General features: G+C 32.2%; 1 protein-coding gene across 6 annotated transcripts in view; it reads right to left on the bottom strand.

Moving 5' to 3' along the window:
- Gpdh_0 (glycerol-3-phosphate dehydrogenase [NAD(+)], cytoplasmic) overlaps positions 1–13,626 on the bottom strand; it is a 53,421-nt gene that overhangs the window by 34,188 nt on the left and 5,607 nt on the right. For 3 of the 6 annotated variants that reach the window (XM_054225638.1, XM_054225639.1, XM_011196205.3), the window contains exons 4-8: positions 8,398–8,604; positions 8,146–8,334; positions 7,882–8,065; positions 7,651–7,804; positions 7,481–7,573 (exon numbers count right to left, since the gene is read on the bottom strand). In XM_054225638.1, coding sequence (XP_054081613.1) covers positions 7,481–7,573; positions 7,651–7,804; positions 7,882–8,065; positions 8,146–8,334; positions 8,398–8,604 — 827 coding nt within the window. Of the gene's footprint in view, positions 1–753; positions 5,354–5,415; positions 5,572–7,480; positions 7,574–7,650; positions 7,805–7,881; positions 8,066–8,145; positions 8,335–8,397; positions 8,605–13,626 lie in introns of those variants that run through there. The other 3 variants (XM_011196208.3, XM_011196206.3, XM_029045378.2) reach the window with 3 other exon arrangements.

Here is a 13,626-nt window from a genome sequence, read left to right on the forward strand (position 1 = left end):
GGCTTTCATAAAGGGTTTTAGGTATTTCTTCTCAAGAGTTCGCGATTATTGCTTTTCTGAATATCATCTCATAGGTTATCTATGGAATTGAGGTCACTTTTACAATTTCAATAAGACTCTAACACACGCACTTTTATTATTTTGAACACAACTGTATATATTATTGGTCTACAACTTTGCTTCCGCCGTTTTCCAAAACGATGTCTCTAGGGTCAAGCACTGGTCGATTTAATCGTTTTATATCGATCTTGGACATTTGTTTCAACATTAACCCAACAAAATATTTATAGATAGATATCTGTTTGCATCCCAAACTTATTCTCAACTGAAAATGTCACTTTTTGAGCCGAATTCTTGACGTGTGCGTGAATGTCTCTAGGGTCAAGCACTGGTCGCATAAATCGATTAAATCGTTTTATATCGATCTTGGACATTTGTGTCAATATTAACCCAAAAAAATATTGATGGAGATCTGTTTGCATCCCAAACTTATTCTCAACCGAAAATGTCACTTTTTGAGCCGAATTTTCGACATTTGCACGGAATACGCATGCTGCCAGAAAGAATGGTCAAAAGTAGTAGCTAGCGGCGACCAATATTTTGAATAACATTTTTGTACAAAAAAGCCTTAAATTTACAAAAACAAAAAAAAAGGGGGAAGCAAAGTTGTAAACCAATATTATTTCGTTTTAGTAACCCCAAGTATCTATTTTCCTACCTTTATTGATATTTTCAATTAAAAAGCGCTGCAACTTCAGTGTGTTTGTGTCTTTTATTTTTGTTTCATTTCGATATTTAAATATTTTGTTGTTTTTGTGTGTTGTTACTTAAACTGCTCGAAAACTATATCTCTGTATATCAGACATTTATGCCACCGATCGACTGATTAACTTACTCTCTTATACACAATCTACATATTTACAATTTAAAATCTGCATTTTTATTTTTTTTTTTTTTTTTTTTTTGTTTGGTGGGGTGAGAAACAACAACTAGCTGTGGTTTACTTATGCGCTAAATTTTTAGGTACATTTTCGCGTCCAAACTATCAAAGTTCTCAAGAAATATATATATTTAAACATATTTGCAATTAAGAGAGCTTCAGCAATTCTCTTAACTAAAATTAACCAATTTTATTTATAAAATATTTTTTTTTAATTGTTCTTGATTGCGGAAAAACTGTAATTTTTTTTGATTTTGTCAAAAATTGTTAAGTGAAGTTAGGCTATTTTTGTGCAATTCAACCGCTTAACAATATCGCTCTATCTTCGTGTAACTTCGTGGTCTATCCAACTACCGTTTTACAGCACCATCATTTTTTAACCATATTTTTTTGTTATTTTTCATTTTTGTTTTTGTAATTAAACTACATATTTAAGCTTTTGATTTTGCTGCCTGTTGATTTACTGGCCATTTCACTGGTTTTTATGCGTTAAAAACAAATCACAGTTGTATGCGCTGCAGCTTCAATGTACCGGGCACTTGGCACAACGCTTCGGGTTTAGTGGCATGGCTTTAAAATTAACACATTCATTTAAATAATAATTAAAAGCGAATTGAAAAATTTTGCTAATACACTAATTATAAATAAATAATTTTTTTTTAGTTTTTTGTTTGTTTTTTGCTTGATTAAATGTGCAGTTTTTTTTCCACACATATTATTATTTTTGTGTTTTTCTCAGCAGTTATCATTTACGTATATTTGTGTTTTTGTGTGTGTGTGTGTGTCTAGTACATGTCATGCAATTGCATTATACACTGCTTACATACATATTTATTTATTTTTTTTATTTAGAGATTTTGCCTGTGAAATAAAAGACATAAGAAGAGAGAGAGAAAATAATAATAATTCAGCATTGCGAAGTTATTCATTTAGTATTACAATATGTGCTAAACATGCCAATCGGAGGGGATAAAACCAATCTTTGTTTGTTGTCAGTCGAACTGTACAGAGAGGGGAAGGTAATGCATACATACGTTTTGAATGTGTGTCTTCAGCAGCAGCGTTTTAAATTGAAAATCACTTCCAATATTTTCATCAATATTTTGTATTTGTGTTGTTGTCTTACTTTATTGTTGTTATAATTATTATTTTAGGTTTTTGTTTTTTAGTTTTGAAGCATTAAAGCATAGCACATCACAGCGCAAAGCATACGCCTAGCCGTTCTAGACAAAGTGTGTCTTTTCAACTTGCTGTAACACTTAGTTTAGCGCATAAAACATTAATTTGTTGACATTGAAGGTTTTTGATTTTATTTATATTTTTTAATAAAAAAACGACAGGGTAAGTCTAGCTAAAACTGGTTGATAATATGGAAATGAATGATTTGTCATGGTTATGTGTTGTATGTTAAGGGATAGTCAGGATTTTCAAAAAAACATTTTTTTTTTGCATTTACCTTCATATCTTCAAAATAAAAAAAATTTTATTAGTATTTATAATTTTGTAATACATAATAATCCTAGGCATGATCGAAGCTTTTTTGTATCGATTTTTTAAGATCAATTAACTGTTTATTTTTCCCGAAAATATCGAAAAAAATTTCCTCAGGCCGCCATTTTGTTTTCTGAAATTAAAAAAAAAAGTTTCACCAGGATTATCTATTTATAAAACTAATTTTTCTTTTCCGCTTGAGTTTAGATGAATCTCCATAGACTTATGACCGCAAGGACCTTGTTTGGAACTGGATCAACACCAACTGCTATAACTTTGGAAATTATAATTTTTTTGGCGAAATTTTTTATTTGTATTTTTTTATTTTTAAACTTTTTAAAAGCCAACCAATTTGGTTTGCCAGCAGAACATATTCAATTTTTGTGAAGTTTTTGTAATATAATCAAAGCGATGTGAAAAGGATCCGGATTTATAGTTTAACCACAACTATTTAAAAAAATATTTAAAGCTATAAAAAAACAAAAATCTTCACTTTTAAGCGCCCATGATTTTTTAACCAATAGGTTAATTAATTTACTTTTCTCAAATTTCAATAAATAACAGAATTTTAGTAAAGACAATTCTTAAACTCCTAAACAAAATAGTTCAAGTGAAAAAACAAATTTACTAAATGAAAAAATTTTGTAAAACCCCTAAACTTCTACAAAATATAATTTTGATTAAAAACAAGTAAGGAAGGGCTAAGTTCGGGTGTAACCGAACATTTTATACTCTCGCAATTTATTTAACTTTATTAATATTATATAATACACAATTTGACCCATTTTTGTGCAAAGTTCTGCACCGATATCTTCACTAGTGCTTAATTTATATATTGTAAAGTAAACTATTTAGATCGTCTTAAAATTCTGGTTTATAGGATGTAAGGAAACTATTACCAAGTTTCATTGAAATCGGTCGAGTAGTTCCAGAGATATGGCGCATAAGTGGGCGACGCCACGCCCATTTTCCATTTTTTAAACATCTGAGTGCAGCTTTCATCTGCCATTTCTTATGTGAAATTTAGTGTTTCTGACGTTTTTCGTTAGTGAGTTAACCCACTTTTAGTAATTTTCAACCTAACCTTTGTATGGAAGGTGGGCGTGGTTATTATCCGATTTCTTTCATTTTGGGACTGCATTAAGAAGTGGCTAAAAGAAACGACTGCAGAAAGTTTGGTTTATATAGCTTTATTGATTTGCGAGATAAATACAAAAAACCTTCTCCAAAAAAAATACATCCAAATGTGCCCCTCCCTAATGCGATCCTGTGTTCCAAATTTTATTTTAATAACTTTATTTATGACTTAGTTATGTCACTTTATGTGTTTTCGGTTTCCGCCATTTTGTGGGCGTGGCAGTGGACCGATTTTGTCCATTTTCGAAAGCAACCTCCTCAGGATGCCAGGGAATATGTGTTCCAAGTTTCATTAAGATATCTTAATTTTTACTCAAGTTATCGCTTGCACGGACAGACGGACAGACGGACGGACAGACATCCCGATTTCAAATCCACTCGTCATCCTGATCATTTATATATATATAACCCCATATCTAACTCTTTTATTTCTTGGTGACACAAACAACCGTTATGTGAACAAAACTATAATACTCTGTGCAACAGGTTGCGAGAGTATAATTATAATCTGGTTCCTCTATTAGCAATATTAGTTATGTTGCAAATGGTGTTACTCATCGACATTTTCCTTTCAAATAAAGGTTTTTTTCTAAAGGAATGCTACAAAAAGTAGTAGGGACAGCAAACGACGTCATATTTTATTTTCATGCTGCTTCGACATTTCTCTTCAGTAAAGTTTGCCATTTCATCATGGAAATATATACGATCCAACGAGTCGAAATTTTTAAAATTTACTACCGAAATTGGGAATCAATGGCCTCAACTTTAAGAGCCCTACGTCCTTCGTAGCGGTGAGGCTCATTTCTGGCTAATGGCTTCGTCAATAAGCAAAATATGTGTTAATTGGTCAGGTAGCAATCCACACGTCTACTACTAATTTTGAATATTTCTTTGATTTAAAATTTTTTCAAATTAAATAAATTTTTAGACGAGTTTATAAACACATAAAATGTTTAAAAATAACATTGGATTGCCAACTACAACTCCTACAAAATATTTTTACTGAGCATTTAACCACTCAATAGTGTTTCCGAACAGGGTGACGTGATATGTAATGAATGATTGCAATGTTACGATTTTTTTTACAAAACCATTTCTTTTTATTATTAACAATTTTGTTATAAAATTAATTTTTATCAATATAACAAATATAGAATTAAACATTCAATGCAAAAGTGATTTATAGCTATTTACAAATATATCTGGCATATACTATATATATATATATATATATACAGACTTCATAATATACAATATACTTCAAGTAACATAATGTATACAAATACATATAGAACTGCACTGCAGAAAATCAATGCAATAGGTTAGCTGTTATGCGCAAGAATCACGAAAATATACTCCTCGTGCACACTTATACTGAGGGGTGATGAATGCGGCAAACGTTTATGAGACTGTTTGTTGGTTGATATGGTGGTATTGATGGATGCGTGGAAAGATGGGTGAAGTGCGACGCCGAAAAATATATGTTTTTTATTTTATTTTATGCCCTCGTAGTCCTTGCTTGCATCAGAGAACTGTGTTTAAGTAAGTGTGCAATTTGGAAACGTTCTCTCTAACTCTTCACTCCCTCTATATCTCTCTCTCTCTCTCTCTATCGCTCGCTCGCACTTTATTGCGCTTTTAAACATGCCTTTTGGTTAATTTTTTTTCCGTTAATCCAATTAGTTGCGTGACTTTTTATATATATTTAGTTTAAATATATATAATTTGTGTGACAAACGCTGTGTGGGAAATTACAATTTTGGTTGCACAATAATGGGCTCGTCCCTAAGAGAAATGGAAAATGTGTAAAATTGTGTTTAGCGTTGCGATGCATGAAAGTTTTGACAATTCGAGAAAGTTGATTGTTGCAAATTTGAAGTTAATATGCTGGTTAGTTTGTTAGTAATGCTTTGAGATGGTTAAACATAAAATGGGGGCAAACACAACGTACTTGAGGCATGCATAAATGATTTTAGAGTGGAAAAATGTTTGTGGGATGATATCTGCAATAGAATGAAATGAATTAAAAATATATGAAATGATAGTGAAAGCGAAAAAAATAGAAAAAAAAATATATACATTACTTAAACAAATACAAACCTTTGTGCAGAAAGCATGAGTGTCCGTAAAAGCACTTTTCACCACATAAACTCAGTTTACAAACAAATCTGAGTTTAGCATTTAAATATAATATACAAATAATGCCACAATAAAAATTAAACACTCGTATTAAGCACAGGCAGTAGTAGTAAACAGCCTGATCATAAAACAAACAAGTAAGGAAAGACTAAGTTCGGTTGCAACCGAACATTTTATACTCTCGCAATTTATTTATATAGTTTCTTATTAAGATAACACACATTTTGACCCATATATTCGTCGTATATATGGTATTAAGTACATTGAAAGTTGGAAATAGCTCATACCTAATATTAGTTATATGGGAGCTGGGTGAAGTTATGACCCGATTTCACCCATTTTTGGCACGGAGACATATGACGGAATTATTAGAAACAAAATATTCTCTAAAAATTTCTTCAAAATACCTTAGAGACTTACCTATATTGTCGGTAAAAAAAGATTTTCGATATGGGGCCTTGAAAACATATGGTCCGATTTTGGCGATTTTTAGACAGGTGGTTCCACACTATAAAAGCAGTATTTATGCAAAATTCTGTTCCTATATCTTCACTAGTGCTTACTTTTATATCAACGACTTCAAAGTTCTGGTATATAGGAAGTAGGCGTGATTGTAAACCGGTTTGGCCTATTTTCACAACATTTCATTGGGATGCAAGGAAATTTTTACAAACCGAATTTCACTGAAATTGGTCGAGTAGTTTCGGAGATGTGGTTTAAGATTCTACGATTTTTCCTTACTGAATTAAAGCATTTTTAGTAGTTTTCAACATAACCCTTGTATGGTAAGTGGGCATCGTTATAATCCGATTTCCTCCATTTTTAGACTGTATAGGGAAGTGCCTAAATGAAACGACTCTGAAGAGTTTGTTTGATATAGCTTTAATAGTTTACGAGATATGTACAAAAACTTATTAGGGGCGGGACCACGCCCACTTTCACAAAAAAATTACATCCAAATATGCCCCTTCCTAGAACAATCGTTTGTACTAAATTTTACTTTCATTGCTTTATTTAGGGCTTAGTCATGGTATATGGCATACTATTTTTTTGGTTGCGAGAGTATAAAATTATATATGTATGTATAAAATAAATAGTTGCACCCCCCAAAGTGCGGCGTAAAAAGCTTTTCACAGTGACGAGAAGCAGCCTTAAACATTAATATATACAAATAAAATTTATAATATAATCTGGCTGAAAAAATTTCAGTTATCGCCACCGTCACCAACAATCATGCGTTTTCAAGCGCTGCCGAAGCTAAGCTAGTCCAAGCAGTATACTCGACTCAATATTTTTTTAAAAAACATATTTTTTTTGTTTTAAATTTTGAATATTTCTTGTGCGCCGTTAGTAAGTGATTGTGTGGTGTGGGCAAGTAAATAAAATAACAAATTTTGGTGTCCAACAGCAGTGTATTTAAAGTCATTATATATATGTATATCTTCTAAATAGTACTTAAAGTTAGTTAAGAAATAAGCGAAAATTAAAAGGCTAACGCTAATTATTAACAAACTTAAAAAGCTTACAGCAAAGCAAATAAGTACAAATAAACAATAAAACGTGCAACAACGAAGGTGAACTACATAATTTGCAAATTATATCACAAAGAAGAAGGCAAGTATTTATGTACATAGCAGCAGAAGCATTAAATAGTGGGATAATTTAGCATTAAGTGGAATTTCGTTTTTTTGTTTTTTGGATAGTGGGATTATTTGGTTAATTAAGCTTAACTGTAGAGTGGAAAAGTAACGCTAAAGAACACAATTAACTTACATGTGCTCGGGATGATTACGTATGCAATCAATTAAATCTTGAACTTTCAGTTGACCTGTGCAGATTTTGTGTATGGCCGTAAAGAGTGGAAATCTGTAAATGATAATTGAAACGAAAACATAAACGTTGAGTTATTGTATTTTGTTTGTGAGCAAAATTTCAATGTTTACTTGTCTTCCAAGCCCTTATTTTTCAGCATGTAGTTCACTTCCTCGGCGGTGGGTGGACCTTGCAATTTCTGACCATTTAGCAGCTCAGCTTCTAGTTCTACAATAGTTTTGCCGGTCTTCACGAAAGCCTCTGCAACGCGACGGTTACGGCCACCTGGTGAACGACAACAAAACGGATAATAGTAATTTATTTATATAAAAAAAAAAAAATATTTTTAAATAACTAAATACCATAGCAGGTGGTAATCAGATCAGCAACGCCGCAACTTTCGAAGAACGTCGACAGTTTGCTGCCTGGATAGAAGACATCCACAAATCGTACCATTTCCATCAGACCCAAACGGATAACCGCCGCCTTGGTGTTATCACCCAAACCTAGACCATCGACGAAACCAGCGCCGGTGGCAACAATGTTCTATAACGGTAAAGGCAAATGTTTTATAATTAACTTATAATATTATTATATTAAATATAAATATAATATTTTGTACAAACCTTGAGCGCACCACAAACTTCAACGGCATCAGCATCGTCCACCACAACCACACGGAAGTTTTGCGATTGGAAGAGATCACGTAGAGTTTTGGCATACTTAATGTCCCGGCAACCAATTGTGGTCTCACAGAAGTTACCCTGTGCCACTTCATTGGCCAAATTGGCGCCCATAAGCACGGAGCAGGGAATCTACAAGTATTGGAGCATTTTTTTATAATAAATTTGGAAATTTTGTTTTGACTTTTATATAACCTTCAAATGGCGTGTAATGATGTGTGAAATCAGGTCGATGCCACCACCCTCGGCCTTATCGAAACCTTTAATTAGTGATATGGCAATGGCATTTGGCTTGATTTTACCCAAAAGGGTTTTGCAGAAGTTCGGAATGAACTGATGTGGCACGACGAAGATGAGTATGTCGGCATTTTTGCAGGCGTCAATCAAATCTGGTACAGCGATCTAGAAAAAAAATTATGAAAAATATGTAATAAATAAAAGTTATTAATGTAATATAGAGTGATGTGATTTATGAATAGCAATAAGCTCATTAAGTTGATTGATCACTTCACAACGAGCACGTCGTGATAGTAATTAAAATGAAGAAAAACTTTGAATATAGAAAGATTGATTACGGCGTCTAAATGTCTAATTTACCTGTGCAAAAGCAAAAAAACAAATAACAGTTAATGAACAAGTGTTTTTTTTTGTTAACACGCTTAGTCACAAATATGATTAGAAGATATGCACTTGTAAGTGTTAATAGCGTTGGCGCCGCTGTCCAACTAATAACAATAATCGTAAAGGCAATATATTGGCAAACAATATGCGGTTATATAGCTTAAATCGATAAGAGCAAATATTTACTTTATTACCTGCTATATATGTTAGTGTGTGTGTGTGTGTGTGCATAAATGTTTTTAATATCACCGAAAAGTCATAAAAATGCATATTTTTAGAGTGAAATAAATGAAATTGTAATTTATTGCAATATAACACCTTTAAATACCGTTTATGGGTATGGAAAGAATGCATTAAGGTTTTAGAATTATATTTTTTGGAATTTTTGCATCAAGAAATGAAAATTCTCATATATTGAAACTGGATTTTATTTATATGAAAATCAGGTCTCAAATATTAGTTTTTATCTTGCCATCTGTTTTTGCATTAAATATATGTAAATTCGTCGATGTAGCAGAATTGGGATAAGCTCGAATCACTCGATCTATACATGTAGGTCGGTTGTGGGAACTTTATGAGCAGACCGCAGATCTTTTGATTCAGAGTTTAAGGCAGCATTAAAGACTAGTGCTTCAACTATCATGTCCACCTTTTTGTATCCCCCTAAACCACACTCATCTAACACCACTTTCCTTTTGAATTCCGATCCTGTCGAAACCTGTCCCTCCCGTTATGCCTTCGATGACAATTAATTTAGGCTTGCCGGTTCAGGCAGGTTTGGATAACCGCTACAACAACAACTAGTGCTTCAATTTTCTAAGTGCTATTTATCTTAAGGGTAAGTTGAGGTGCGTGAAAATGAGGAAGAGGTATGTAGCCATATTTTATTGAATACTTGGTATATGCCTTACGTAGTACAATATCTAATCCTTAAAATCAGCTCAAGAACATAAAAAAATACTAATAACTGTCAAAGTTATAACTTTTAACGCAAAACGCGTTTTTTTTTTCAAAGACACCTGCCGTGACTACTATTCTCGTCCATCAGCTCAACTGAAAGCATAAAACCAAACAAATTTCGTTAGTATGGGGACTTGTGGTGATCTTGAACGATTCATTAAAATTAAAAAAATTTGTTTCTCCAAACGGAAATGCTTTTTTCAAAAAGTCTACTTTTTCATCCGATTGATATGAAAATTCGAAAAAATTAAATCGCTCAGCGACGTTTTCGGGAAAATATGATTTCCAGATAATCGTATTTAAAGTTTCAAGTACACTTTTGTCTAGTGTAGCAGAGCAAGATGCAAAACGCTATAACTTCGTTTCTACTGCTTAAATATCTATAAAAAGATTTGAGATAAGATTCTTAAGAAGATATATATTATAATAAAAAAAAAATCGATTTTTTCGTCTTCAACATATACATATAACCCCTTAACATATCTTTTTAAGCGTGAAATTACTAATTAAAATATGAGTACCAGAGAGTAGAGAAAGTTAAAATAGCTGAGTATAACTGAACTTCATTTTAAAAATTGTTAATGCCACACTTTCGTCCAACACTGTAAACAATTATCAAACATATTTAAAATTCAACGATATGCGGGCTTGTAGATATATATTCTTATCTTGGTATCCATTACTAAACCCGCATCTCTGCATGCTAATTTGAAATTCAAAAACTGATAAGCTAACAGCAAACAATAATAACAAAAATGATCGGCACGAGTAATATGAATACGTCCATAGTACAGAGTACAACTTTACGGAAAAGAAAATAAAAATCGAACGAGAATAATTAATTAACTAAAGAGCCGGCAAGCAAACAAGTTGATAAGTAGGAGAAGAGTGAATATGATTATCATTGCGGTGTGTTTGAAACTGGTTGGGTAGAAAACTTCCATAGACAGAATACTAATAAAATAAATACTAACACATGTATCTATGTACATACAAATGCATATGTGTGCAGTTGAGTGTTCATATTCAGTATGTAAATATATAGTTTAACAGAGTACAAAGGCAAACACGATTGTCATAATTATAGAAATGATTTAGAAATATTATCGATACATACATGTGTACATACAGATAAGTACATACGTACTTTGAATTTTTGATTATTTTTATTTTTTTTGTAAACTTGAAAGCTTAACTATTTTGCAAGTAACTCTGGCTTAAGGCAAGAATTATTTAATTGTAGCAGCGTTATCTGGCACAGCTGATTAACGAAAGCTGCGCTACAATGTAGAATCACGCCTTCGTATAATTGTCTCATATATCAGGCTCTCGCTTAAAACGCTTAATTTATATGACAGCGTCAAAAGCTGGAGCGTGTAGAATACAACAAAGTGATTAGCGCTTGTTCGTACATATGTTTCTGTTATGTAATTTGGTGTTGTTTTTATAAATTTGTTTACTTTTTGGTTGTAGATTGTCTGCTATATACATACATACATACACATGTAGAATAAATTAGGTTGGTAGAAGAATTTTTATTACAATTTATATATGTACACACATACATACATCTGCATGTAGCAATACGTGTTTAAAGGTATATTTCGTAGTTGTTTAACCAAAATAGCTGTGAAAAGACTCCAAAAGAAGCAGATGTTTGTATGTATGTATGTGTGTTTGTATTTAAAAGCGTGTTTTTGTAATTGAAATTCAAGTTCATGCTAATGAGGTTTTACAAATGTAATCAATTTGAAAATAAATTATTTTCCTTAGCAATGTGTTTGGTGTTATTCAAATCAAATGCATGTGAATACATACATATTTACTGCATTTTCGGCGCTCATGCTCTTTGGTTATTGTTGTTTTTTTGACGGAGACAATTGAAAGTCTTGTTAGTTTGTTATAATTTTTTTATTGAGCGGTCAATCCCAATAGCTTTATGCATGCATTATTAGAGCAACACCGTACAGCTATATTTTCAATAGCATTAAGGGGTTATATACAGTTAGACGACCGAAAAAAGTGAATTTTCCAGAATTTTTTCTGAGAAAACTTTTTAATTTATTGATCCAAAAATTTATACACATATTATGGTATCTTTTAACTGTATTTTAAGACTTAGTACTAGTAAAAATATTTATTTGAAAAATAGCTACAGCTGATATCCAGGAGCTCCTCTCAAAAAAGAGGTTTTGCGGTGACCACTATATCTCGGAACTGGATCATCCGAAATTAAAAAACCAAACAGATTTCGTTAAAATAATGTTAAATCTAGTAATTAATCGAAGGAATAAGCAAAATAAAAATTTTTGACAAAATGGCGGTTTCTAAAAAAAAAAATCGATTCTTCACCGAAATTTCGGCCTTAAATTGTTTATAAAAAAAAATATTTATCGGAGAGTTAAAATTTGAGACGAATCGGTCTAGCCGTTTTCGAGTAATGTTGGTCACCGACTTTGAAAACACCATTTTGAGAAAAACGCGTTTAAAGTTTGGACCTTGTACTTCCAAGCACTCTGAAACGCCTTTTCAAATTTTTCATTTGCTTGTAACTTTGAAAATATTCACCGGAACGATATGAAATTTTCTGTGTGTATTCTTAAATATATGTACATTAAGAAAATGAAATAAAAAAAATCGATTTTTTGAAAATTCTAACTGTATATAACCCCTTAATAAAGCAACTAAAAAATATAGAATTATTTAATAACTGTCTGCATTAGCAACTGCTTAACTGCGTTAAAACCAAAGCGGCTTTTATATCTTTCGTTTATCAATTGCCCCATTTAAATGATAAAGTTCATTTATGGCCTAAATAGTATTTAACTTTATCGTAATTTATTAATTATATACAAGGTTTGTATATATATATATGTATGTATCACACGTCTTTAATTATATACATATGGAAATTTAATACATACTAAAAGTAAATCGGAAATATACAAGGTTCCTACTGGCACTAGATATAAAGGTCTTTAGGACATTCTTACTGGCCACTGGACATTCTTGTAGCGGCACACGCCAATAAGATGGGATGTAAGATCGGTAGGTGTATAGAGCAGGGCACCAGGGAAACAGTGGAGCATCACTTGTGCATTTGTCCTGCGTTAGCGAGACAACGATTCAGGTATTTAAGGGCGCCACAATACGATAAGTTGAAGGAGATATCGTCAGCGAGGCCTCATAATCTCTTAAAATTCGCAAGACAAGCGCAGGCATCCTAATTGATAACTACAACTCAGGGAATATGTGAAGGCACTCCATATGGTATCGCTAAGGACCATAACTGGTTTATGCGTGGCGTGCAGGCCTACCAGACCAATCTAACCTAACCTGTAGGTAAATATACATTGAGATATGTACATATTTCAGTCTCATATCTCTATTTTGATCGAAACTTGCTTAAACAACTTATCTAGACTTAGCACTTTTTTGCTATCAAGCTGTATATGGAATTATTTTATTAACAATTTCAACGATTTAATTATGCAAATCTGTTGAGGAAGTTCTTTAAAATGTAAGAATTATAATATAAACTATATAAAACTTAAAAAACAATATGAAAAAATTAGGCCAAGTATCAAAAGGGCTATCAAAGTGATACACACATACACACTTATATTTACATACATATTTAGAGCGTACGTTTGTAAACAAACGCTTTGTAAGCATGAAATGTTGAAACCAAATAAATATTCTATTAGCGTGACTGATAGTGACTACACATTAAACAAGTAGGAATTGAGTAAATGTTTTGAATATTTCACTGTCTAGACTCTAGAGTCTCTCGCTTTTCGTGATATAAGAGAGAGAGAGAGAGTGTGAGTTAAGAATGTTTAG

Source organism: Zeugodacus cucurbitae, chromosome 2, assembly GCF_028554725.1.
Source record: "Zeugodacus cucurbitae isolate PBARC_wt_2022May chromosome 2, idZeuCucr1.2, whole genome shotgun sequence".
Taxonomy (NCBI): Eukaryota; Metazoa; Arthropoda; class Insecta; order Diptera; family Tephritidae; genus Zeugodacus; species Zeugodacus cucurbitae.